Raw genomic sequence first — 26,669 nt, forward strand, 5'->3', positions numbered from 1 at the left:
AGTGTGAGTGTGAGTGGAGTGTGAGTGGAGTTTGAGTGTGAGTGTGAGTGCGAGTGCGAGTGTGAGTGTGAGTGGAGTTTGAGTGTGAGTGGAGTCTGAGTGTGAGTGTGAGTGGAGTGTGAGTGTGAGTGGAGTTTGAGTGTGAGTGGAGTTTGAGTGTGAGTGTGAGTGCGAGTGTGAGTGGAGTGTGAGTGAGAGTGGAGGAGGGCTCAGAGTCCAGTGCCTGAGCCGGGCCCTGGCCACCGCGAGTGTGCCTCTCATTCCCGTCCGAGGCACCCTGCGGCCCCTCGACAGCTGCCCATCCACTGCAGCCCTGGGCCGATGGCTTGTTAGTTTCTAGCACAGACGCTTCTGCTCTGGACCCAGAAGGACACCAGGGTGGAGGCCTGCTCAGCGGTCCCAGGGCTTCTCCCAAGGGGGCTCTCAGAGTTCCTCCACGGACCCCGCAGGATGGTGACAAGGGGGCTGATAGCCAGGGGCTGTCCTGCCTGCTCTGGGTGGTCAGGCCACCAGGGGGTCTTGGGCGGCGTAAGCCTACGCAGCGGTTCCGCCCTGGGCCTGGTCTGGGAGGGCAGCCCCCAGCCCTGTGGTTCAAAGGAGCCTGGGGCAGAGGCAAGCTCAGCGTCTGGCACGCGGAGCTGTCCCCCAGTGTGGACCAGGGAGTGGCCTTCTAGGCGGCCGTCCGCCAACCCGCAGCTCGGGGGGGGCTGCGACGCTTCTGCCACCAGGTGACAGGCCCTGGGCTTGGGAAGGTTTGAGTCGGCCTGAGCAGCCCCCTGCCCGCCACACGGCACAGGAGGGGAGAGCGGCCCTTCCAGAGAGTGCTGGCGAGTGGCCTGGCGAGCGGCCTGGCGAGCGGCCATCTTTGCAAAGCCGGGTGAGGCCAGCGGAGCAGGCGGAGGTGCTGACGCTGGCGGGGCGGGATGGCGGGCGGCGTCCCCAGGGCCAGTGCCTCAGCACCTGAGACAGCCAGGGAGACGCTGCCCGCACGGCGAGGACCCCTGACCCCCATGCTGACGCTGCCCCTGGCAGGCCGCGTGCCGGGCACAGGCAGAGGGCAGGACCCCACGGCGAGACCCCCTTCTCCCCTCAGACCCGCAGGGCCTGGCCGCTTCCTCGTCCCTTCGCCCCTCCGGCCTCGGGAGCGTGGTGGCGTGTGGCCCGCCGCCCATGCCCCAGGCGCTGAGGGTGGCCCGTGGTCTTTTTGGAATCGGACCTGCCCTGCCTCTTGGCAAGCGGTGTTCCCTGGGGAAGTCAGAGGCGCCCTGTGACCGGCCACTCAGTGTGCCACCTGCTCTCCCCGTGGACACGCACCCGGCTCCCAGCAGCCCTGCGGTCTCCGGCCACCGGCGAAGGCACGGAGGGGCACATGGGTCCAGAGGCATGCCAGGCCGCTCAGCCGCGTGTGACAGGGCTGTGGTGGCCGCGCTCCAGCTGGGCGGGAGCATCCACGCGTGGTCCCACTCCTAACGCTGGGGGACCCCTGACCCCAACAGGACCCCCGGCCGCCAGCACCGGAGGGTACACAGTGGCAGGACCGGCGACTGGACAGGCAGCGCGGCTCAGGCATCCCGAGTGCCGCACTCAGCCCAGTGTGCCCGCCATCTGCACACGGGGCTGGGCCCCTCCCGCCTCACAGAAGAGGCCAGGACCCAGGGCAGCGAGCCTGGGGCGGGGCTTGGGGGGCGCAGGGGCAGGCGCACCTGGGACTGCAGCTGAGCCATGGCGGCCTCCATCTCCGAGTTGGACTCGCTCAGGTCTCGGATCTCCTGGTTCAGCTGCTTGATCTCCTCGTCGTTGTCCAGCACTGCCCCAGGGAGAAAGCCCGGTGGCGGCTCAGCCTCAGGCCCAGGCTGGCCTCCCGGAGGGACTCGGTCCGCCCAGAGCGGCTCTGAGACTGACCCTGCGTGTCAGCCGGGGGCGTCTGGAGGCCACTGGCCGTGTGTCTAGGCCACGGGTGGGAGAGTGGACATGTCTTCAGCCAGAATGAGTTGTGAGAGAGAGAGATGGAGACCTTTGGGGGGGATGCTGGATGTCCACAGCTCCCTTTTCACTGGAGCCGAGTGAATTCTCAGCCCCTCAGCCCTGCAGGGTCCTTAGAGCAGCCGCTCGAGACACAGGCCCACGACGGGTCAGGGCCTCCAGGACGGGCGCCCGCCTGCCCCTCCCAGCAATGCTCACTCGCCAGGTCGAAGGGCTCCCCACGGAGACCGCGAGGGAGGCACCCTTACCGTCACTCGTCTTGAACTTCGTGCTGAGAACCTCATCCCCCGAGAGTTTCCCCTTCTTTCCAGCAAAGGTTGCTCTAGGACAGCCGGACAAGCTGAAGGCAAAGGTCACACACTAAAAAGCAGTCCGAAGTCACGCACCAGAGGCCAGTCTGGCCTCACGTCACGATGAGAGCCAAGTCACCAGCATCTGGCAGCCGGGTAGGGTCCTGGAGGGAACTTGCTCGCTCATCCCTTTGTGCCCCTGGTCCAGGGGGAGGCCCCGCCCTCGCTGTTCACCTACCAGCCCGGCCAGGCCCAGCACAGGCCACTGCCCTGAAGGCTCGTCCCCCGAGCTCTGCCTAGGCTGCACACCTCTTCCCCGCAGGGCCTGCGGCCTGGCCCCACCCACACTGCCCTGGCCCGGGCGGGGGGCAGGGGCTCCCACGTGTGTTCTCTGCTTGTCTCCAGCACCCGGTGCTGGCTGGACTCAGAACTGGCTCATGGCTTGAATGGCTTAATCAATCTTACAGATGAGGAGACGAGGGGGCAGAAAAATCGAAAGAAAAAGAGTTTCCGACAGGCCCGGGTCCTGGCCCCAGCACCTCGGCCACGCCTGGGCTGCCAGGTGCAGGCAGACAGGGCGAGAGGCAGGAGTCGGCCTCCCAGCCCTGGGCAGGCGAGGAGCTGTCAGTGCTGCCCGCCCGCTGCCCAGGCAGGAGGGGTCTCGTCACCAGGCCCCTTGCAGAACAGGCTGAGCCTGGGCCCCAGACTTCAAAGAAAGGGCCCCAGTGGGAGGGGCAGGGCGTGAACTGTGACAGATGCAGCTCTTACAGGGCCGGGCACAGGGCTCTGCGCGCCGCGTGGGACGTGGCAGGGAGGCTCGGGACGCGGATGCTCGGGGGGGCACGTGCCACGCACGGCGCCCTCCCCTGCTGCTGTTCCCTGGAGAGGTGGCAGGGGTCCCGAGCCCGCGTCCGGCCGCCCCAGGGCCAGTCACCTCCGGTGGGTGAGGAAGCTCCCGTTGGCGTGGCCGGACCCGTCGCAGCCTGGGGTGGGGCAGGTGGGCCCCTCGTTCTTCAGCGACTTCCAGGAGAACGAGGGGCCGTTGACGGAGCCCTCCTTCTGCCTCCGCGTGGCCAGCGGGCAGCCGGACGCGCTACGGTGAGAGGCGTACTTGCCGCTGATGTGGCCGAGCCCCACGCAGCCTGGAACTGGGCACCTGGCGCGAGGAGGGCAGAGGTGAGCACAGGGGAGTGGGGGCAGCAGGGAGAGCCGGAGACCCCCACGCCCGGCGGAGACCCGCCGGGGGCCCTGCCCAAATGCCACCGTTGGTGCGAGTCCTGGGCCTCGGGCCGGCGGGGGAGGCAGGAACCATGTCCCCATCCGCCCTCGCGGCAGGAGGGTCAGCAGCCAGCGGCCCTCTCCGGATCGCAGCCTCGGGTTCCACGCCTAGACCTTGCTGGCAGAGTCACTTCAGTGGAATTAAGGTGCCAGCTGAGCTGCAGCAAGCACGGGGCCAGGGGACCTGGGAGTCGCGGGTCGGAAGTGCGCCCAGAGCCAGGCAGTGTGGGGACAGCGGGGCCCTGCCCCTCGACAGCACCCAGAGGGGCTGTTCACGGCATGACGCCCATGAGTGTCCCAGCCTTGCCACGTCGGAAGCGTGTGCTCTGGAAGGAGGTGCCACCCAGACCCCCCGTGACCCCTGTCCCGGGCCGGCTTGGGGAGACCGTCCCCTTTGCTCAGCTTGTTTGAGGACAGGGAAGGGGTCCCTCATGGAAGTAGCAAATGCCCAGGGATCGCTCGAGAGAGGTTCCAAGGGACCGCCCCTCATGCTGCCATTGAAATCCAGGCGGTGACAGAAACAGGGGGACCCGGACCACGAGCGTCCCTCCTCATGGCCCGCAGGCGGGACCCGGACCACGAGCGCCCCACGCTGCGGCCAGGCTCACCCGGAACCAGCGCGTGGCAGCCGGCGAGAGCCCCGCCTGCAAGCTCCGCGTCCTCTCTCCCAGCAGCGGGGACTCTCAACTCGCTGTTTGCCACCCATTTCCCCCGTGCTGCAAACCCCGCAGACACGCAGGACCGGGAGGGGGCACACGGCCCCAGTTCACGGAGCTGCTGCGGAGGTGCAGAGGAGACACAGGCGGGAGGTCCCGGGCTCGGCACCGAGCCCCGTGCCCCTCCCTTCGCAAAGCCCTCGTCCAGGGCGCATGTGAAGTGAGAATTTCAAACGCGTCGACGGAAGCATGGCTTTTCTCTCTATCCACACCCAGCGTCCAGATCCTCAGGAGTGTCAGGTGACCTGGCGCTGGCATGTGGGGTGCCACGCGGGGCACAAGCGCGACGTGTCCCCGGAGCCCCAAGGCCAGAGGGGCGTCTCCCAGCGCGGCCAAGGGCGGCCAGGCCTCTCCACGGACGGAGGCATCCGGCCCCTGACCCCGGCCGGGACCGCCACGGACTTAGCAGCCACTTATCAGTTGTGGCCGAAGGGATTTGCCACCGAGCGCTGACCTGGCGCAGACAAGACGCCTCCCTCACCAGCCCACACGGCATCCCAGGCCGCACCCCCTGCGGCAGGACCTGGCCCGTTTCTGCCGCGGTGGGCACTTGTACTAGGACACCCCGCAAGTGGAGGCTCTAAGTGGGGCCTGCACCCCCTGCCATGGGGTCACCGGGAACTCATCCGCCCTACAAATGCTAAACTGTTCCTAACAGTCACATTTTCCACTTGGCTGCAAAATCTCGTTTTTCTGAAAGCAAACTTGACAGCACATTAGGAGGAGATAAAGCATTTTTCTCAGTTAACTTGAAGAATGCTGATCTTGACTTTAATCATCTGCAAAGGCAGCACAATGCACCCCTGATATCCCCCATCCTCGGGCCCTCGCTAAATCCTTCACAGCACTGTGTGCACACGCTCAGGCCCTCAGGCCGAGCCCTAGGTTCTCAGGAGAAACACCCCCCACAATGCATTTTGCATTCTCGCCTTTGTTTCAGCAAACAAGCCACATTACCAAGTCGATGGGTCACCCCAGGAAGGCCCTGGTGCGGGCCAGCGAGGCCCCTCCTCTGTGGCTGAGCAGACGTTCAGGCTGGGTGGACCCTGAGGGGCAACCAGGCCTCGGGCCAGGGTGCCCCTCTGCGGGGGCGTCTGGCTGCTCATGGCCAGCAGGCGACAGTCTGAGCCGACCTGCCCCCTGCCCCGTGCGCCCTGCAAGCGAGTTCCCTCGGAGGGTGAGCCGGCGACGGCACCGCCCCCAGCGAGCAGGGCGCACAGTCAGCCTCACGCACGCGCCCAGCGAGGCCACAGCGGCTCTGGGGACTTCACTCGTCCAAGGCCAGAGGTCGCCCCCCCACAGCAGGCGTGGGGGCCCGGCTCCCTCACTCCGCCCCAGCGCCCCGCAGGGCGGACGCAGACGCACGATGCAGGCGGCCGCCGTCCCTCGGCACGGACTCTGCTCCCTGACCCGGGGCGGCCCTCCCGCCAGACAGCAGGGCCCGCGAGCGCCCCGCGCCCAGGCGTCCCCGGGTGCAAAGGCAGTGGGCGTCTTGCCTCTCCCGCCCTGCCAGACGCCCCGACTGGGGAGGCGGACCGCGCAGTGCCGGGTGCGCCCTCGCGGGTCCCCGTGGGACACGCGGGCTCCCGGGGAGCCGGGGATTGTCATCCGCCAGCCGTGTCGATGACCCGGAGCTCAGAGGCCTGTAGGTTATAAGGCACGGGGGACCCCGATTCCATGGGGCTGACTCACTTCATCAGCTCGGGGTCCTCCTTGTCGTCCTTGGCGGGGGTCGCCTTGGCACCAGCCTTCTTGGCACGTGGGCAGCCTGACAAGCTGGTTTAGGAAGAGGATAAAAGCGGCAGTGGCCCCGGCAGCTCCTCCCACGTCGGGGCCTGCAGCCCGGGGACCCCACAGAAGCTACGCTGGCGAGCGCTCTGCTGGGCGGCAGCCAGGCCCGGGGCGTCCCCAGAAACCCCCGTGCTGCCCGCAGAGTTCCGCGACCATCAGCAGCTCGGTGGACGGAGGAGCCACGTCAGTGCCCCGCCCAGAGCTTCCAGCCTCACCTGAGGGCAGAGCCCCCCACCCCCCCAGCCACACCCCTGGGCGTGGCGGGCTCACCTCCGATGCGACGCGTAGTTCCCCGTGATGTGGCCGGAGCCGTCGCAGCCAGGTGTGGGGCACCTGTGGAGGACAGCAGAGCTGGGGCAGAGCCATGGAGCGGGCCCCAGAGGGGCACCCTGTGCACTCAGGCCCGGGGCACCCGCCTGCCCCCTGGGGTCTCCCAGACAGCAGAGCCCATCCCAGCCAGGACGCCCCCCCCCCCGGGCCAGCTGGCCCCCCAGTGAGCCCAGGAGGCCAAACAGTTCGCCTGCAGGGACGATGGCACTCGGTGCCTCCTGCAGGTTTTAGGCTGGACCAGAAAGTTCCAGAACAGACACGGCCCTTGACTTGAAGCTCAAGTGCCTGGAAAGGCAAACTCGAAACCTAAGACCAGTTCACCTTCCATGATGCCACTCGGGGGGCAAGGGCCGATCTCAGCATGGGGGCCAGTGCTGTGATGTGCCCTCGGCAGCCCTGGCCTCGAGGCGGCAGTGGGGGCAGGCACCACACAGCGGGGGGCGGGGGGACCAAAATGGCCCCATGACCCTCGCACGCTGGTGTCCACGTGGGGAGCCGTGGCCAGCCCTGCTGGCGGGGCCTCAGGAGGCCGCCGACCAGGGCTCACTCCACGCCTCGGCCCCGGCGGGGCCCAGGCAGGGCTTCTCCACCGTTTCCCAGCCTCGCGCAGAGAGAACCATGGGAGCCGGGCTGTGCCTCAGGCCCGGGGGTCCCCGGGGGCCATGGGGACAGGTGCTCCGGCGCAGGACCCAGGCCTTTGCCTCCCGCTTAGCAGACAGGCGGGTGCCTGAGCTCTGCCAGCCACGGCACAGGCAGCGCCTGGCCAGCCCAGACCCCGCGAGCCGAGCCGCCGCTCCCCACCAGAGCAGCTGGGAGCCACATCGCCCTCTGGCCAGGTTTTGGCATAACTTAAAACCTATTGAGGTTGGGCAGCTCCTGCCCCGGCCACGTGTGGTCACAGGTCAGCCCACGCACGCCTGGGGCAAGGAGGCCTCTGCCTGTTAGCGGACATGGCTCACCGCCTCCGGCCAGGCAGGTGCCACCCTTCGGCCGACACCGAGCGCTGCAGCGCCGGGTCCCGACACTGTCTCTGCATCGTCCGAGGCCCCAGGGTCCCCGGCACATCGGGGCGCCCCTCCCTTGCTGTGGGTGCCCAACCCCGCGCTTCTGCCCACTCCCCGGAGGGCCAAGTACAGAGCAGGGTGTGGACACGCTTGACCCTGGCCGGCCGGCCGCCCGCGGCCCTGCTTCTCCCCGGCTTCAGGGCAGCGTGGGACAGACTCGGGGGCCAGCGCCGTGGGACCCGCTTGCCCGGGGGACCCTCCGCGGCACTCCAGCTCCTGGCAGGTGGGACCGCCCTGCCCGCCTTGCCGAGTCCCAGCGTAACGTCCTTGCCCCAGAGCCGCGTCCATGCGGCTGGAGGGGCAGCGCTGGCTGCGGGCGTGCAAGGTCAGCTGCGGGAGGCCGCCCACCGCGTGACCCCGAGCACGGTCTACACAGGACGACCCCGTGAGTTAGCGGCACCCACGCCAGGGTCCACCTCTGCACCCCACGCAGGGTGGGGCTGCACCCAGCCCCCCGCGCAGCACGGGCCACGCAAGGGGCCACAAACGCACTTGGGATTTCACCAAAACGCAGACGACATATCACACGAGACTGTCACGGCCCCCGGCTGCGACAGGGAGGCCCCGAAGAGCACGCCTGCCAGGCGGCGGCACAAGGCTCTGCCCCCGGGGACGGGCCCCCTGGCCCCGTCGCTGCCAGGCCGCCACGTGCCCACTGGGCGGGAGGAGGGGAGAGCGGGAGCGGCCCCTGGGCCCGGCTGGAGGAGACGAGGGCCGGGCGCCCACGGGGAGACCAGGGGAGGAGAGCAAGGGCCCGGCCTTGCTAGCGCTAACGCACGATGGTTCCCACGCAAGGAAGACCTCGCGGTGCGGTTTCTGACTGCGCTCCGGGTCTCCGACGGGGCTCGCCCTCCCCGACGCCACCTCCCGCCGCACAGCCAGTGCCCGGAGGCTCATGCCCGAGCCCAGAATCGCCTCAGACTGGAAGCCCATGAAAGCTGATCACAGGAGCGAATGCGAGGAGAGCTGGAGAAGCAGCTAGAAGGGAGGGGGGAGGAGGGACAGGCCGCACGGAGGGAGGGGCCAGGGCGGAGGGGCCGGCGGACTGCGGGGCTGGGCTCACGAACAGCCAGGCGGGTGCGCGTGACGTCAGAGCCTCAGGACACGCTCTGGTGAGGCTGTGACCCCTGGGAAGACCGCCGTGGGCGGGACCCCGCCGCGTCTGCAGGAACGGGGGGCCGCCTGGCAGTGAGGGGAGGGAACCGCTGGCCCGGACATGCACCCCGGAGCCGGCCGCCCGCCTCTTAACCAGGGCCTGGGAGCCCCCGGCAGCAACAGCGCCTCAGCCGCGAGGCCCCAGGATGGACCAGCCAGGAGGACCTGGCCTGGACTCGGGGCCTCCAACTCGGAGGCCTGAGGGAGGCGGACCCGCCCTGGGGAGGGGTGGCCTGGGGGCAGTAGTGGGACCTCCTTCCTCAGCCCTGGTCAGCCTGGGAGTCACAGCTCAACGGAAAGCAGAGAAACCAAAGGCGGGGACTGTCCCCAGCTCCAGTCCGAGAGGACACCAGACCTGGGAACCCTCTGGTGCCTGCATCTTGTGCGCAGGACTGTCGGGCAGGGAGCTGCCTGCCGCCCTCGGGGCCTGGGGCCAAAGCAGGGGGGCTCAGCAAAGCGAGGGGCCGAGCACGGAGGCCAGGCTGTCCAGGGGAGGGGGTTGCCAGGGCCAAGACAGAGCAGCCGGGAGGGCTGGCAGGGGTGCAGGGGGCCGACTCGTCTTGCGCTGTCGGCATCCGGCACCGCGGCAAGAGCAGCCTGCACCGCACGGAGCCGCCGCGGACGAGCACGGCCGGCCGGCCCGGGCCGCCGCAGACGCGCGTGCAGGCGGCGAGCAGAGTAGGCCCGGCAGCCCCGTCCCCGGGAGGCCCGAGCCCCAAAAGCTGGCGTCCTGCTCCCCTGCCGGCCTTGGGCTGCGGCGAGGCCGGCAGGGCTGAGGGCAGCGCAGGAGCCGACAGCAGCCACCCAGCCGGAGGGGACAGGGCGCAGAGCGGGGACGCACAGGCGGCGGCCGGCTGAGCAGAATCGGCCCTTCCACGGCCCGGCCTCTCCCGCTGGGCGGGCCGGCCTGAGGCTCCGGCCCTGGAGAAGCCGGTCTGGGCCGAAGCCCCCTGGAAGGACAGAGCGGAGCTGGGGAGCCGCCGGAGAGGTGGGAGGCCAGGAGGGCAGACATACTTGAGGTCAGCAGAATGGGCAGCCATGAGGTTTCTGAGGCTCTTGTCAGCAAGAGGGCAACCAGAGAGGCTGAAAGAGAAGAGATGGGTCACCGCGGTGAGCCCAAGATGGGGAGCAGAGAGGAGCGAGGGGGACCCGCCGCGAGCACCTGGCCAGGCCGGACCCAAGCGGGGGACGAACCTGCGGTGGGAGGCATAGTTCCCGGTGATGTGGCCACTGCCGTCGCAGCCGGGGGTGGGGCAGCTGGACAGAGGGAAAAGAGCATCAGGACAGAGAGCGAGGGGCCTGCCAGGCCTGCTCCCGGCCAAGCCCACGCGGGGCCGGGCCGTCGCCAGCCCCCGGCTCTCGGGGCACGGCTCCTCCCCTCGGGCCTCGGAGCACAGCCGCCGCCTCCGGGCTGCCAGTCGCTCCCACACTTAACTCAAGAAGGAAAAAGGAACTGCTCGGAAGCTTGGCTTGCAGTTAGGGGGCCTCTGGGCCCATGGGCCATGTGCACGCACACCTGCGGACAGGCGGGCACGGCCCCCTGAAGACAAGGTCCCAGACGGGAGCCTGGGCCCGGCTGTCCCGGGGGGCCAGCTACGGCAGGAGGAAGCCAGCAGGGTCAGGACGAGCGAAGAGGAGCCCCAGGAACGGACTCGGACCCGGCGAAGGCTGGGGCGCCCGCCATGCCGCTGCCCCTCGCCTCCCACCGGGGCAGCTCGTGGCGGGCCGACCAGAGGCTGTGGGACGGCAGCCGGCCCCGGCCACCAGCAGACGGCCCGCTCCGGCGGCGGCCGGTCGAACCCCGTGCGGACCGGCTCCGAGGGGCCACGTCCCACAGGACGGCTCGGGGCGGGCAGCGCCCTCCGTGTGGCTCCGCCCTGCGGTCGCTGTGTGCTCGGTTGCCTCGGAGGGCTGTATTAGGGCCCAGCACGGCGGGCGCGGCGACCCTGCCCCCCGCCGCCTGGCTCCCCGCAGGACGCCCCACGTCTGCCCGCCAGCCGGCCTGGCCAGACGCCCGGAGCGGGCCGGGGCGGAGCGACCCTGCCGCCCGTGCCGGCCGCGGGTGCCCTGGGGAGGCCCGGCGGCCCGGGCGGGGACTCACGTCAGCAGCTCCTTCTTCACGTCCTTGGACAGAAACCTCAGCCTAAAGCTGGTGAGGGCGACCTCGCCGGGGTACCGCCGCCCCTCGCAGCTCTCCTCCAGCGCCTCCTGGTCATCTGCTTCAGAAGAAGCAAAAGAATGGGCTGCTGGCTCTGACTGCAAAAAACCAGCGGGGAGAGGTCTTAACGGCAGCAGGGCCGGCGCCCGGCCGGGGCCGCGGGGGCGGGACCCTGCGGGACGGGTCCGCCGGGCACTGCCAGCGCCTCCCGTCTTCCCGACGAGGGAGGCGGCCAGTCTCCCGGACGCAGAGGACAGCGGCCTGAGGGACTGCAGGGCCCCACCTGGCCGGAGCTGCCCCGGGAAGGTGGGGCCTCGGGGGCGGTGGGGGGTGACGCCGGCCCTGCACGCCCCCAGCACGGTGCCTGGACCACGGAGGCACTTCGGGGGCCCTCGGGACGCGAATGGCGGGCCCGGGGCAGAGAGCGTGGACACAGGGGGAATGGGGACGGGCCCTGCCCGCGAGGCGGGGGGCAGCCTACGCGAGCCAGACGGCCAGCGCCTGTCCCGTCCCTCACAGGCGGCTTGTGGACACAGTCAGCCCTCGGCAAGCTGTTCACCCTCTTGGGCCCAGGCGCCACTTTTAAGCCGGAGGAGGTCGCAGCCCCTGAGGGCTGCTGGGCACCGGGGCAGGAAAGGCCTTGCAGCGCTCAGCGGCTGGAGGGCCGCCTACGTCTGGTCACCACGGCCGACTCCTTTGCCAGCCAAGCCAGACGACACTGAGCCCCCCAGATGTGTGGGGTCCCCAAAGGTCGGAACGGGGAACGTGTCCCAGAGACCCCGGGGCAGTGGGGCAGCGAGGCCGGCGGGAGGGGCGGCTGGGTCCCACGGCTGGCGGCCTCACCCGGGCGGCGTCAGGAGCCCTGGGCAGAGCCAGATGGAGGGCCTGGGCCGGGAGTCCAGGGCCACAGCTCAGGGACCGAGAAGGCCTGGCTGGGGACGTGCTCCTGGGGGCGTCCAAGAGGACGTGGGGGCGAAGGGTCTGGGAGCAGACTGCGGCTTCTGCACACGGCCCGCCTGCTGACCGTGGGTCAGTGCACGAGGGCGGGCTTCAGCGGGAGGGAGCCTCAGGGCCTCTGAGGCCTGGGCCGCCCCGCAGGTGGCAATGGCAGTGCTGGGAGGGAGCCGGGGTGCGCGGAGGGCAGGTGAGGGCAGCGGCGAGGGGCGCAGCAGCCAAGGCCACGGCAGCAGGCCCGAGACGGGGTGACGGCAGCTGTCAGGACCCCTGTGCCCCCAGCTGGGGCCCCTGCTGTCCAGGAGGAAGCGGCACGACTCGGGCTGGCCTCGCTCCGCCGGGCCCCGGTTAGAGGCGCCCCTGCCCTGGGGCCACAGCCGAGTGGCCGAGCCCAGGGAGCGCGGCCTGTGGCCCGGTCGGCTCCTCTGTGTGATGCGTGCGGAGGCCGCCTGGCTCACCAGGAGGACGGAGCCTCAGAGATGGAGGTGGTGGGTGCGCAGAGGCGCCCGCCCCCGCGACTCCCACCCCCACAGGGAGCTGCCCTCCTGGTGGGCGGGGACTCTGCAGAGGTCGCTTGGGGCCGGGGACGCCTCGTGTGGGGCTCTGTCGTTCTGGGCACACAGCTCTGTGGGAAAAGCCCTCAGGGGGCGCAGAAACTGGACAGAGGCTGCCGCGTCCGCAGAGGCCCAGCCTGGTGCTGGGTGCTGGGTGCTGGGTGCTGGGCTCAGGGCTCGGCCCCGCCCACTATGGGGCTCCCGAGGCCAGTTTTCTCCTGCCTCTATCCAAGGACAAAGGTGGCCCGGAGCACCTTGGGGACAGTGAGGGGCCGCCAGAGTTTGGGTGTCCCTATCCGGTGGGTAGGAGGCCCGCAAAGCCAAGGAACTCAGAGCCCGTCCCACGGCGCCCTGTGGCGTCTGGAAGAAGCCCCCTTCTGCCCTGCCCAGGGCCTCCTCATCTGTGCAGTTCACGAGGCCACCTCTCTCGTCCAGACAAGGCCACAGCGCAGCCAAAGGGCGAAGAGCCCTCCAAAGAGGCGGGCTGAGTCCCAGCCGCCCAGAGGGTACAGGACCTGCGTGACAACGGACAGGGCCCCGGGCTCTGCCTGGAGCGGCTCACGCTCGGACGCCAGCCCCAGCCCCGCGGCTGCCCCACGCGGCGCCCGGCACCCACCTCCTCGGGCTCCCCGTCCCGCTGCCGGCTGGGCTTGGTGTAGTCCAGGGGCCGGTCCCACTCGTCCTGGCGGGAGGCCTGGCTGGGCTGCGGCGCGCTGGGGGCACTGCCGCAGTCCCGGCGCTGGGGGGCGTCGGGGGTCCGGGCGCCGGGGCTGCCGCTGCCGCCGGGGAGGGCGCCCTCCCGCCGCCGGTGCTTGTGCATGCTCAGGTCCAGCGTCCCGTTCTCGTCCACTTCGATGTCCACGGCCTGCGGCAGCGGACAGGACACCGTGTGCGTGACCGTGCCTCCTGGGGTGGAAGTCCAGGAGGCCCTCCTCCGGCCAGGGGGACGACGGCCCCCGGGGGCCCCTGAGCCTCAGCGGAGGGGTCACCCCCCCCTTCGGTGCTCGCAACGCTGCGACCAGGCTCCGGCGAGCATGCGCAGGTGAGAGCAGGTTCACGAGCCTCAGACTCAGAGACACGCGGGGCCCCGTGTGCGCCTGCCCCTCTCGGGGACAGCTCACGGCTCCCTGCGTCGGGGCCACAGCTCCCCGCGTCGGGGCCACGGCTGAGGGCGGGAAGGTGCGAGTGGCCACCAGCAGCCAGACCCCGGGTGTCGCCGAGCATGCTCCCCTCAGGGGCCACGTGGTCCCGCCTGCAAGGCCCTTCGCCCCGCCTCTGCCTCAGAGGGACGACCTTGCGGGCGCCCCACCGACCTTGCTGGGCGGCTCCTGCGGCTTCGTGCTGAGGTTCTCGGGCATTTCCCAGCAGCGCGTGGACAGGTTCAGGATGGCCGTGGCGGCCATGTGCGCGGCCTCGGCGTCATGTGTGTAGTCGAAGCCTGCAGAAGGGGGTGGGGTGCAGGAGCTGTGCCTAGGGGGAGAGCCCCTTGGGAAAGGTTTGGCTGCAAAAAGGGAACAACACCGGGCTAGCTAGAGCGGAAAAGGAGGCGCCCGCACAGACACTCGGGTCTTGGGGCGCACACAGGGCACGGCCGCGGGGGAGGTGGGCTTGAGGCCCCTTGCTTGGCATTGAGGAGGCTACGTCTGGCCGGAGCTGAACTTGCGCAGAAAGAGTGCAATCCTCCAAAGATATTCTAGCACCTGACATTTCAAACAAAAACGGTCGTCCACCAGTGAACAGCTATTGAAAGACTAAAGAATTCTGTAAATAGGACGAGTGTTTGGAGCATCACCCGAGGGGGACACCGGTGTCATCTCGGAAGGCTCGCGTCCCCACTAGTGCCTGTTTTGATAAAATAACATTGCTATTCAAATAAACATGAGAGACGAAGGCATAAATCGTTATCTCTTCTAGTAATTGTGTGTAGCCATAAAATCACTCTCAGGTATCATATTTTCGAGTGATCACAGCATCGCCAATAAATCCCCAGATCTAGTCGGGCTGGAGCCCGCGTGGGGACGGTCCCCTCCGGCCGGCGGCTGTGTCGGGGCGCATCCAATCTCACGCACCCCGGGGCCACCCCTCCACCTCACGCATGCTTCCCGTGTGAGGGGCTCGCAGCCCACAAGGCAGCGCAACAAGCCTCGGGCTGTTGTCCAAAGGCTGTTTTCACGACTACGAATCCCCCACGCAGGAAAGCAAGCGGCCCCTCTGGGGGGCGGCCGGGCCCAGTGCCGTGGTCGCCAGAGCCCTGCCCCCCACCCTGCCCGCTGCGCTGCGGGGCAATGAGCAGAAGGAGCCGGCAGAGCCGGGGAGGGGACTCCCACGGGGCGGCCCGCATCAGCGAGGCGGCCCTTAGGCCTTTGGGTGTGCCTACCGCAAAGGACCTGGTTTGCTGTCACAGTCAGTGAGGGCATGTCGAGTCTGAGGGTGGACACGGAGCGGCACCGTGGGCAGGACAGACCCCCACAGAGCCAGCACGCAGAGCCGGGACGGCCGGGGCCCTGGTCCGCTGCGTCAGCCGCTGGGGAGAGGACGCCCCGTGCTCCTGCCTGGCGCCCCGGCCGCCCCCGCCGCCCCGCCGCCCACGCCCCCCGGGGCGGCCCCCACTCACATTTAAAGGCTTTGGGTGAGGTCTCGCTGGTTGGCATCTTTGGGGCAAGCATGCGCTTGCCAAAAACCTGAGCATCGAAACTTGCGTAGTCGAAGGTGACCTTGGAGAACTTCTCCAGCTCCTTGGCCAGGTTGGCCCTCGGTGTGGCGGGGGCCGCGCTGGGCCGGTAGCTTCCGTACGGAGGGACCTCGACCTGCTTCACGAAGCACATGGGTCTGGGGAGAGGGGAGAAGTGCAGCCATGAGGACAGGCCCCAGGGAGCCCCGAGAGCCCAGTGCGGACGGCGCTGTGCGAGCGGCATGGTGCGTGCTTTCGCAGACACCGCCGGCCAGAGGAGGGGGCCCGAGGCCTCCCCCGGAACTCAGGAGAGTAGGTCTCAGACACGTCGGGGGGCCTGGCCGCCAGGCCGCCCAGGCAGGGTCCCGTGGAGGAGGCAGAGGGTGGCTGTGTTTCTGAGAGCCAGCCTCCAGGGGCGGTCGGCCCGCCGAGGGACAAGGATAGTGAGGTGGCCCTGGGGGTGGGGGGGAGCTGGAAGGATGGGGGATGGGCCTGGAAAGGCGGTCGAGAGACAGGAGGCCGGGTGAGACGACCACGGGGGGGGGGGGGCGGCCACGCGGTCTGCGGGGGCTTCTCGGCCGGGGGGGGGCGGCCACGTGGTCTGTGGGGGCTTCTCGGCCGGGGGGGGGGGCGGCCACGCGGTCTGCGGGGGCTTCTCGGCCTCCTGGCCGGGGAGGAGAAGGGGCGAGGCAGGGAGAGTCCCCAGCTGCCCCCCCCCTCCGCCTGGCGTCTGGACTGAGCAGCCACTTTAATCGGGAGAGGACGGGGCTGGGAGGGGCCGACGTGAGGGGCTCCAGACCCCCGGGCGCTGCAGGAGCCTGAGTGTGGTTCCAACGAGCCCAGTGACGGCGACTGCGTGACGCCGAGCCCACCCTGCCAGGCCTGGGAAACTGGACACCCCCAAGCGGGCCACGTGCCCTTGCCGGGGGGGTGGGGGTGGCAGGACGCTGCCCAGGGCCTGGAGAGGCGCCGGGACGCGCAGACCCTGAATGTGACAGGGGCCCCGCGGGGCGACGGCTCCCTCGGCCGGGGCTTCAGCCCGCAGCGCAGACTTAGCGTCCACAACAGCAGCGAGGCTTCGCAGATGCCCACACCACGGGCGCGACTCCTGGAGACGTGGCCACAGAGAGCGGACGGAGCCCGACGGTCGGGCCCTACGCCCTGGACGCCACTCTGCCCGGGAGGCCGGATCTCACGCCTCCTCTGGCCTCATGGGGACCGTCCGAAGTCGTGATGCAACACCGCACCCCGCTTTCCCGGCCGGCAAGCTGAGGTTGGGGCTCCTGGCGCACGGCCTCCTCTGTCTGGGCCTCGCCCGCCTGATGGCCTCGCATTTCCTCAGCGACTTAGATCGAGGCAGGAAAAGGGTCGAATCCGTAACTGACAGGAGGCCGCAGGGAGCAGAGCTGAGCCGCAGAGGGCCGGCCCCGCCGCCGCGAGGGCCGCTGGCTCTCAGGACGCGGCCGGCGCGACCGCCCCGTGGGCGGCGGGGCCCAAGGCCCTATGGTGGAGGCCGAGGCGGGAGGGCAGCAGGCGCAGCGCCCCCGTGCCTCCGGAGGGCAGTGCCCCCCGCCCAGACGGGACCCGCATCTCCATGAGCCCCGCAGTCCCAGGTGAGACCGGGCAGAGCGGCCGCGGCGGCAGGGTGGGCGCGTGTGCCACGGACCCGCACTGCAAATGCGGCTGACGTGACTGTCCTGTGAGCCCCGCAACTGGCCGCCACCGACACCCCCAGGAGGCAATGCAAGGCCTCACACACAAACTGCACACAGCACACGCAAACACGGCACACACACGCGCACACAGGCACATGGAAATGCACACATGCACACACAGACGGCACTGCGCACGCACACAGGCTTCCGCGCACGTGGGCACGCATGGAAATGCACGCACACGCACGTGCGAACACAGCACACACATGCACAGTTGTACGTGCACACGGGAACATGTGGAGATGTACACACACGCACACGCAAACACAGCACACGCGCGTGCACAAGGCACACGCTCACACGCGCGTGCACTGGGAGGCAGGGTGCCCGCAGGTGCCGTGGCCTCTTCCACCCACCTGAGTGTCCGGTCTGAGCTGGAGCCGCTCTTGGCAGATTCTCCCGCCGGCGGCTGCTGCTTCTCGTGAGACTTGGCGAGCTTCTCCGCAGCAGCGATGGGGCACCCGGACAGACTAGAGGGACAAGCGGCCAGCTGAGCCGTCCCCGCCGGGCCCCGCCAGCCCACGCCAGGACACGGGGAGCAGCGGCTCCCGCTCTGGGGGCCTCCAAGTGCCCGCTGCTCGGGCCGGGAGCGCCTGCGGAAACCCTCGGAGACGGCGCACGAGGGCGCCGTGCGCTCCACCTGCCCAGAGCGCCCCACAGAGGCTCCTCGGGGGTGCGGGCGATGGGACGCCCCTCCCTCCTGTCTCCTCACCGCCAGCCCCACTGCCTTCCGGGCCGTCGGTCAGCTCAGAGGAGCCCTGGGCCTCACGGGCCACGACCAGGGCGCGACCCCAGAGGGCAGGGACCCCCAGGGTCACACCGGGGGGGGGGGGGTCCGGCGATCTGAGACCACGGAGCGGCAACACCTGTCTGCTCAGTGACTACGCCGGGTCTGGAGAGGGGGCAGGTCACGGCAGCGCCCAGGGACCCAGCCTGCTCTCACAGGGTGACCTCGCGGCCTCTGGCAACCCCCTCGCCGGGCGCGTGCCCGCTGGAGCAGGTGTGCGTCCCCTCTCAGCCACGGCCACCGTGGGCTCCGGAGCAGGGAGACGAGTGTGCCGGAAACCTCGCCGCTCCCCGGCCCCGGGGCCCCGCGGGGCGGCCCAGAGCCCGGTCGGCCCGCAGTGGCTTCCGCACGATGGTGGGGCCGGCTCACTGGCGGTCACCACGGCGGGAGGCCTCCCGGCCCCGCCCCCCACCCCCGCCGCACCCACTCACGGGGGCACCAGCAGCCACGCCTGCAGGTGCCGCGGCTCTGACCCTGGCAGCGGTCGGCCCTGGCCTCGCGCCAGCCTCGAGGGCGGCACAGGGGGCGCGGCGGGCCCGGCCCGGCCCAGCCCGAGTACCTGCGGTGCGTGTTGCGGTTGCTGTTCACGTGGCCTTGGCCCGTACAGCCCGGAGTCGGGCACCTGAGCACGTTCTCATGCATGGCCAGGACTGCGAGAGAACCGGGGAGCAGGGTGAGCCAGGCGGGACGAGGGAGCCCCCCAGGGGCTGCGGCGGCGGCTCAGCCCCCAGTCCCCAGTCCGGCGAGGCCCGGCCCGCCTCGCCTCAGCCTGGGGACACCTGGACCACGCCAACCTGAAGGGCCAGGGCCCTGTCTGGCCGAGCGGCAGGGGCCACCCGAGCGGCAGGGGCAGCCTGTGCTACTCACTCTCCGGAGGGATCCTGTCCTTGTGGGGGCAGCCGGACAGGCTGCGGTGGTGAGGGTACAGCCCGGTCACGTGGCCAGTGCCATCGCAGCCCGGGGTCGGGCACTTGATCTCCCGCTTCTCAGCTCTTGAGGAATCTAAACACACAAGCCACACCCCTCAGAGGCCAGGCCGGCGGGGAGGGTGAGCAGGGGGACCGACAGCTCCAACCCCCTCTCCCTGGCCACCGGACAGGAGAACGGCCAGACTGCCCCAAAGTCTGGCGGGACCAGGGCCTGGAGCGTGGAGCGGCCCTGGAGAGGCCGGCGTCGGCCGGGGCAGCCCAGCAGAGCGCCCGCTCCCTCGCCCGCTGGCTTCCACGCGGAGCCCGGGCCCCCAGCCCGAGGTCCAGCCTCCGCACAGGGCTGGAGCCGGATGCGTGGGGCAAGGGCCCCGCCAGGTCGTGTCCTCTGGATGTGACAAAATGAGGACAAAGGAGTAACTTACCCTAAGCCGTGTGACTGATAAACGCCTTAGTAGAACTTTAAGCTCAAATCTCAGTTACTGGCCTCACCCAGCCCACAGCAGTCGGTGAGTGTGGGGACCAGAAGTCACAGAGCTGCCCGCACAGGGAGGGCAGGGCCCCGAGGGGCTGATGGATCCCCCCAGCGTCTGCTTCCTGAGCTGCCTCTGTCCAGGCCTCTGCCCAGGGCGCCCGCCACGTCCTCAGGCCCGGGCACTTCCGGCCGGGCCGCCCCCAGCGCCCTGCAGCTCTGCTCCCTGGGTGCGTGCCCCCCGACGTCTACCCCACAGGGGCGAGCCACCGAGCACCTGGCTGGGGCTGCGGCTTCGTCTGTGCCCTGGTGCCCCGCTCAGGCGGCTCTCCGGCGGTGTCCCTCTGTCCGCGGGCACCACGCCCACCCCTAGACTGACACCCAACACCATGCCCGAGTCTGTGTGGCCTTCGCCTGGATCTCTTTGTGTCCATGGCCCCTCAAGGCCTGAGCCCGAGCCCGTGCTGAGCAGCATGTGTGACCCCAAATTGCTGACCCTCAAGCCCGTGTGGCCCGGTAGGGCTCCCCCTCGACAGCTGCCCTCAGGCTGGAGTGACAACCCTGCCTGCACCCCCTCAGCTGCGTCCCCGAACGTCTGCTCCAAGCCGCCCCCACGTGTGTGGTGTCCCCAGAAACTCTGGCCCCGCGTCTCAGCCAGCGGGAGGTGCCCGGAGCTGCAGCGCACTCCCGTCTGCACGGCCCAGGCGGGTCCCCAGGCTGTGGCGGAGCCGCCGGGTTCGGCTCGCCTCCCCCCACCTGGAGCCGCAGCGTGCGCTTCTCCCCAGGACGCCCCGCGTGAGCCCCTTTCTGCGGGTCCAGCGGCCACGGTCGGTGGCCACGTGCACATTCACCCTCCTCTCCTCCGTCCGCCACCCCAGGCCTTCCTCCAGCCACCTCTCCCCCGGGCCCGCCGCCCACGCCTGGGCCGTCGCTCACGCCTGGGTGGGGATGGGAGGTGGCCAGCACCCAGCCTACCTTTGCCGCAGCAGGTCCTCGCCGGGGCGTCCAGGGGCCGGGCCCCCTTTGCCGGCTCGCCCGGGCTCGGCTGGCCCTGCTCGGCCTTCAGGGCGATGGCCTGCTCCAGGAGGCCCAGGTTCCCGCGGGTCATCACGTCGTACATCTCCGACGCGTCTGTGACCGCCGACTTCTGGGAGCGCGAGTCCTCGTCCCGGCCGTCGTCCGAGCGCACCTCCACGAGCACGGAGAACGCGGGCCTGGGGCTGGGGGGGGCCCGTGGGGCGGGGGCCTGGGGCCCGGCATCCTCACAGCTCATGTCGGGAGCGGCGTCCCCGTCCTCGTCCTCGTCCTCGTCCCCGGCCCCGTCCTCGTCCTCGTCCTCGTCCTCGTCTTCGTCCGCGGCCTCGCCACCCAGGGTGGCTCTGGGCTTGCTGGACTCCTCGCTGCTCACGCCCTCCAGGGAGCGTTCGCTGGTGACCTCGATGACTTCCTCTGCTTCTTCCGGCTGGACAAAGACGTCCTTGACCCCTTCGTCAGCCTCGTCCTGCATCAAGTGCACCACGCCAGGGCCTCGTCTGGTCCTCGGGCCCGAGTCCTCCCTGCCCAGGGCCTCTTCGGCGACCTGGCCCAGGTTCAGGAGGGACGTGGCGATGAGCTCCTGGCAGCCTCTGGAGGGGCCCGCGGTGCTGCTGACGGGGCCGGGGGCCGCACGAGAGGAGACTGGGCTCCGTCCTGCACGAGACCAGAGACGCCGCGTGGGAGAGGTCCGGGGAGGGGGCGGTCAGGCCCTGGCGCCCCCGCCCCCGCCCAGCTGGGTCTGAGGCGACACCGGACCTCTGCCACTGCAGTCCCAAAGCCATGGGGTGAGCTTTCTCAAGTCAGGTCAACACACGTTTCATGAGGCGAAGCTCAAATGCATCAGATTTTAAGGATTGTTTCAAAACTGGAAACCAATAAACAACTTGTTTCTAAAGGACCCAAGTTTGTGCTTCGGCCGCCATGACGGAGGCGCAGGGCCCCCCACCACACGCAGGCCGGCGGGGTCGTCCACACACGCTCAGACGCGGCCCCCCCGGCCCCCGTAAGGAGGCAAGCGAGCCAGCCCTCTTCTGGACTTCAGGATGCTGGTGTGAACACCCTCCCGGGACTGGCTCCAAAACAAAATAAAAATACACCTCAGACCCTGCAAGGGTGGGGGGCAGCAGCAGCCTGGTGTGGTGGGCAGTCCGGACCTCGGACCTTCACACTGGCCTTTGCCAAGGCCTGGGGCCTCACCCTGGCCACCCCAGTGGGCCCCACAGGGCAGAAGGTGTCAGCAGAGACCCGCGGTTGCCTTCCCCGTCCTGCTCCATGGGTGCTGAGCAGCCCCCTCACCCTGGCCCCCGGAGGCTCTTCCCAAGGGCCCGACACATACCCACGCACCCACCCGCCGCTCACACAGACCCCCATCCACAGGCCCCCTGCCCAGGAAGTCCCGGCCAGGCTCAGGACAAGACGTCGCTTGTTCTCAGAAAGGGCCTTCTTGGCAGGTGGGCCGTCCCTGCCCACAGGCAGCGATTCACCAGGGACACACTCGGCGCCTTTGTTCAGGGAAGAGAGAGCCACAAAGCACCTTCAGCTGGCTCGGGGCGATGAATCTCGCCCTGTCCTGGCATCTCGGCCTCGTCCTCCTCCGGAGTGGCTTCCGAGTCACCCGAAACAGAGGCGTCCTTCACCGCGGGGTCCTCGCTGCCATCGCTGTCCACGCCGCAGCCCTCATCGAGAGCCAGCTTCAGGGGCTGAGACTTCCGCTTGGACGCCAGGTGCGGGGCCTCGGAGCTGTCCAGCTTCCTCTTCTTGGCCAGAGGGCAGCTCTGCAAACTGGGCGGAGGAGGCCAGGGCCGGGGGCCACCCGGTCAGTGCACCTGGGCCTTCCCGCCCTCGCCCTGCGCCCCTCCGCACCTCGGACCCGAGGCCCCTGGCAGGCTGCTGGGTGGGAGACTTCACGCCCACCACCCACGTGAACAGCTCCCGACGTGCATCCAGCTGCATTTCCTGCCTCAGACCTGACCTCAGCAGGGCCCCCAGAGCCCCACCCGACTGCGGGCGCCTGGCCGGGGCCGCGGCAGGGCCTCGTAACAGCCACCACAGTGGGGTACCTGAGGGCCCACCGACCCCCCAGGTAACGAAAGTGACAATCACACAGCAGGACAGCCAGGTCACCCCAATGCGCACATGGTCTGCTCTGGGCTCCTCTCTCCCACGGCCACGCACGCACACACACACACCACGGCCGCACTCAGCCTCAGTCGTGCCGGACCCCGGGCAGCACGGCTGAGTGTGGAGACACACCCGGGCGCCCGCGGGTAGAAGTAGCGGTTCGAGGCCTGCCAAGGCCGCGGGGTGGGAGGGGCTCCTGCGCCCAGCCGCCCGCGCCCCCAGGACCCCCGCGAGGGCCCGCGGGCCTCCTCACCTGCGGTGCCGGGAGTACTTGCCCCGCGCATGTCCTGAGCCTGTGCATCCTGGCGTGGGGCAGCTGCAGGAGACAGGCGGGCGCGTCACGCAGGGCACGGCCGGCCCGGCGGGACCCCCGGCCCCTCCCTGGGGAGCAGGAGGCCTTGTTTCAACCCGGCCAACATCAGCGGTCTGAGCGGCCTGCCTCGGACCCGAGGAGGACCCAACGGGCCCACCGTCCTGGAGGCTCCTGGGACCCAGAGAGGGCCCGGCGCCCGCCCTCTGCCCAGACTCCCAGTGACCTCTCTGCTGCGTGAGCGGCCGGTGCGCAGACAGCTGGGCCTACTGGCCACGCAGGCCACACTCACTGCCCCATCTGCGGAGGGACAGCAGTGGCCTTTGCGGGGCACAGGTGTCCGGCGGGGACGCACCCCACAGCCCTCGGCCGCCTTGGCTGACGTTCGCGTGTGAGAAGGCAGACAGGGATGGGGCCGGGCGGGGCGTGGAGGGGGCGCCACCCCGCAGGGGCCCCTGCTGGCCCGGGGCCCCGGGAGCTGCACCCCCACCTCTGCTACAGCCCGCACTCGCTTTCACGCTCAGGAACTAACTAGCTTTGCGACATTTCACAAAAGCTCCTTGTTATTGGGGATTTGAAGCTGAGGTCCCCATTAGTTGATTAATCACTGAGTTAATCAGGCAATTAGCTGACAGCTGCCGCGGAGGCCCGTGGGGCCGGGCGCTGCCCCGAGCATGCCGCCTGCTGCGAGACGCAGCTCCGCCCCCCGTTCCGAGGGCCCGGCATCAGCACGGGCAGGACGGACTGCGCCCACGCGTGCAGGGCCGGCGAGGGCCGCTCTGGGAGGGGACAGAGGCCCCAGGACGCGGCCGCCGCGCCGCCAGGGCGCGGTCAAGGACGGGCAGGAAGGGTCGCAGAGGGCCTGGCGGTCGGTGCCGGGCGGGGCGGCCGCTGCCAGGGGTCCGGACTGAGCAGCAGGCAATGAGAGTGGAGTCCAGACCCCAGGACAGAGCGAAAGCCCCCAGCTCCGACGGCGCACGGGGCAGCTGCACGCACGGCCGGGCCCTCGGGCTCCTGCTGCTCCGCCTGAGCCAGGAGGGACAGGAGCAGCGGGTGGCCCTGGAGGCGGGGACCAGGGCCTCCGTCCCGTGTGCTCCAGTCACGTGACTGCATGAGCCACGACCTTGCGAGGCTCCTGCCCGGGACACGGCGGCGGCTTTTCCCTGTGGGTGGCCGTGGCCGTCCCTGCGCTGGCCCCCCAGGGCAGTCCCGCCGGGACAGGGGGCTTGTCTGCAGGCCGGGAGGGGAAGCGGCCCCGGCTTGCGGTCCTCGCTCACGGCACCTGCCCACCCCCGCAGCCCACAAATGCCGTCGGAGGCAGCGGCACGGCCACGGCTCAGAGGCCCACGCGCGCTCACGGCCACAGGCACCGGCGGCCCTCACGCAGCCGGGGGGCTGCCCGCCGCTGTCCCGTTCTCCGAGCCTTGATGCTCGGGGGCTTGAAGGGCTCTGAAGACATCGTCTCCAGGACTGAGACGTCGATGACTAGCCCCTGGTTTCTGCACAAAACCTGTCAGAGCCTCATGGCTGCCAAGCAAACGGCGGCCCACACAGCCAGGGAAGGTGGCAAAGTCCAGAGGCTCACAGCAGCCTCCCGGCACCGCCCCGGCCGGGCCCCCGCAAGCCGAGACGGACCGCTCCGGGGCCTTTGCTTCTGCCGCCTCAAGCTTGCGAGACAGTGACGGGCCCTTCGGCTTGGCCTCCCCAGCTTCCTCGTGACGGCTGCCGAGACAACCAGCTGCTCCTGCCAACGCCTGGGGCTCCCTCGCGACGCACGCCGGCTTCCTCCCCATCGTCGACCCCAGGGGCCCGGAGGAAGAGGCACCTCCTCCTGGAAGCCTTCTCTCCTCCACCTGCGGCTCGCTGCCCCCGAGCCCCCGTGCGTCTCCCCTCCTCTCGGGCTGAGGGGAGGGTCCGTGGGCCCCCGGGGGCATGACCTGGCCCCTGTCCCGGCCATGCCCTCCTGCCCCGAGCCCCAGGACTGGGCTTCGAGCCGTGGAGTGTGCGATGATGTCACTCTTATGGTCAGCTCTCCTGTAACCCTCTCGGCCTCAGCGTCCCCGCTTCTCCGGCAGAGTTCTCAGGGTCGCCCCGAGATCAAGACGGTGCTGAGCGCGCACCGCAGAGCCTGCCCGCCGCCTCCCCTCCGTCCCCGAGCTACGGCCCCAGAGGGAGGTTACAGGGACATGGGGACACTTTGGGGTCCTCTCGTTTTCCTGACTGGCACAAGCCTTCCACTCGACAGCCACCTGGTACAGCATGAAACAGTCCCAGCCCCGGAGCCGTGGGGGCTCAGGCCCCTTCATCCCCCAAGAAGGAGGCTCGGCAGCCGCCTCGGCCATGCTGCAAGCCTCGCACGAGATCCGCGCCTGCCCCCCACTCCTCTGGCTTATCGGCACTACGCCTCTAGGGAAGGGGGGAGCCAGGTCCCTCCGACTGGGGCCACTCACTGGAGCTCGGCCTGAGCATGCCGGCCCGGAGGACCCGGGAGGGCACAGCCCACAGAGCCCCTCCAGAGGTGACGCGGCTGGTGCTGGGGCCCCCGCCATGTAGGCGCCGATGGCAGCCAGGAGGCGAGGGGAGCCACCCGTGGGAGGAGAGCCGGGCCCTGCCGGGACCCAGCAGGTGACGACCACGGGCTGCCCTCCCTTCCCACTCTGGACCCTGGGCCCCTGTGAGACATGGCCTGGAACCTGGAAAGTCACCGAGCTTGGCCGCCACAAGGTCACCAACACACAGAAGCTGTCTGTGTCGGCGTCGGCGGAAGACCCGGGACAGCGGACAGCCTGTCCCCGCCCCTCTGGCCAAACTGGACCTCGGACTAGCCAACATGGAGGCACCTGAGAGCACCTGGCTGGGGACGGTGCTGGCCAGGTCCAGCACCTCCCTGCCCTGCCACAAGGCTGGCTGCACCCTGGGGCCAGGGCTGAGGTGGCGGGGAGCGGGGCCCACGGGGGGCAGGGGCTCCGGGGTGCAGGCGGCCTGTCCGGAGCCCCAGCATGGGGCACGAGGCGCATGCACGGCTCAGTCCCGGCTCAGGAGGCCTTTCTTACCTGAAGTCGGCGCCTGCGGGCTCTGGGGGCACTGGGAGGGGGAGAGAGAGAGAGAGACAGGGAAACACGTGGGAGTCAGCACTGAAAAGGCAGGAACAGCAGGGCCTCCCGTGAGCACTCGGCCTCGCCTTCTCCTGGCCTGGCACGGCCCCGGGCCTAACAAAGCAAGCCACGTCCCGGAACCCAGAGCCCGCCCCAGGCCCCCACGGCCCCTAGCATCCTACAGAGCAGCCAGGCAGGCGCCCGGCTGGGCAGACTCCCTGGGCCCCAGGCCGGGACAGAACCTTTTTCTCTAATCGCAGGGGGGAGTCAGCCTCCAGCAGGAAACATGACCCAGCAGACGGAGCTGGAAGGGGGGCAGCGCAGAGGGGTGAGCGGCTGCCCACCGGAGACGGGCGCTGGGGGCCGACCTGCCTGGCGCGGCGTCTGAGGGCTCGGCGCCATGCCCGGCGTGTGGCCGGTGGCGTCAGGGAGCCGAGGGCGGGGAGGCAACCGCCGGTCCCTGCAGAGCACCCTGCACACCGCACACCCAGCTCTGGGACCGGCGTCCGGAGAGCCGCAGGGGCTAGGACCGGCCTTTCCTTCCCGGAAGGTGGTCCCTGGCCTTGCTTTGCTTTCTCCGCTCTATGCAGCTACCAGCCCCTCATTTCCTGCCCACACGGGTCTGTCTGCGCCAAAGGCCCCTCGGGCACCCTGAGGCCACCACACAGGCCATGCCCCAGGTGCCCGGGGCAAGGGGGAGCAGGCCGGGGCCCGGGCATTGCGGTGGGGCTCTGTCCTCCCATGGGGGCTGCTGGGGGACTGGCGTCCACGGCTCGCACCTGGGACTCGAGGCCACAGCCACACTCACCTCGGAGGGCCTTGGACCGCGTGCGAGCTCGCTTATCCTCGGTTTCCAGGCTCATCTGCGAAGGACACAATTGCGGCATTAACACGCCGAGGCCCGCCCCGGCCCCCGGCCGCCGTGGGGCTCAGGTCGTGCTGGTGCAGGTCAGGCTGCGACAGAGTGACAAGGAACGGGTGGGCCGTGAGGCAGGGACAGGCCTGGCGCCGGGGGCGGCCCGCGAGGGGCAGGGGCTCCAGGGCAGAGAGCTCCGGCTCCTGGGGACCCTGTGTCCGGCCCCCCACGGCCCACCGCCCGCTGATCGGCGAGCCCCCCCACTCCCTGCCCCTCGCCCACTTCCGTGGGGGACGCTGCGCACACTGGCCTGCGAGGCAGTCGAGAGAGAGCCCCCAGGGGCTACAGCTCATCACACGAAACCGTCAGCCTGTGTCACCCGGCGCACGCCGCGCACTGGCCTCACCC

General features: G+C 69.9%; 1 protein-coding gene across 1 annotated transcript in view; it reads right to left on the bottom strand.

The window, feature by feature from the left end:
• The window catches only part of MYT1 (myelin transcription factor 1), a 41,640-nt gene that overhangs the window by 3,156 nt on the left and 11,815 nt on the right, over positions 1–26,669 (bottom strand). The window contains exons 3-21 of the mRNA XM_016146794.2: positions 26,214–26,268; positions 25,364–25,394; positions 22,254–22,316; positions 21,414–21,661; positions 19,820–20,533; positions 18,314–18,448; positions 18,006–18,096; positions 17,016–17,129; positions 14,888–15,102; positions 13,587–13,711; positions 12,890–13,138; positions 10,709–10,863; positions 9,802–9,864; positions 9,622–9,690; positions 6,329–6,391; positions 5,960–6,043; positions 3,208–3,429; positions 2,232–2,323; positions 1,704–1,807 (exon numbers count right to left, since the gene is read on the bottom strand). Of these exons, the coding sequence (XP_016002280.2) occupies positions 1,704–1,807; positions 2,232–2,323; positions 3,208–3,429; positions 5,960–6,043; positions 6,329–6,391; positions 9,622–9,690; positions 9,802–9,864; positions 10,709–10,863; positions 12,890–13,138; positions 13,587–13,711; positions 14,888–15,102; positions 17,016–17,129; positions 18,006–18,096; positions 18,314–18,448; positions 19,820–20,533; positions 21,414–21,661; positions 22,254–22,316; positions 25,364–25,394; positions 26,214–26,268 (2,892 nt within the window). The remainder of the gene's footprint in view (positions 1–1,703; positions 1,808–2,231; positions 2,324–3,207; positions 3,430–5,959; positions 6,044–6,328; positions 6,392–9,621; positions 9,691–9,801; positions 9,865–10,708; positions 10,864–12,889; positions 13,139–13,586; positions 13,712–14,887; positions 15,103–17,015; positions 17,130–18,005; positions 18,097–18,313; positions 18,449–19,819; positions 20,534–21,413; positions 21,662–22,253; positions 22,317–25,363; positions 25,395–26,213; positions 26,269–26,669) is intronic.

Source organism: Rousettus aegyptiacus, unplaced genomic scaffold (genome assembly GCF_014176215.1).
Source record: "Rousettus aegyptiacus isolate mRouAeg1 unplaced genomic scaffold, mRouAeg1.p scaffold_m13_p_12, whole genome shotgun sequence".
NCBI lineage: Eukaryota > Metazoa > Chordata > Mammalia > Chiroptera > Pteropodidae > Rousettus > Rousettus aegyptiacus.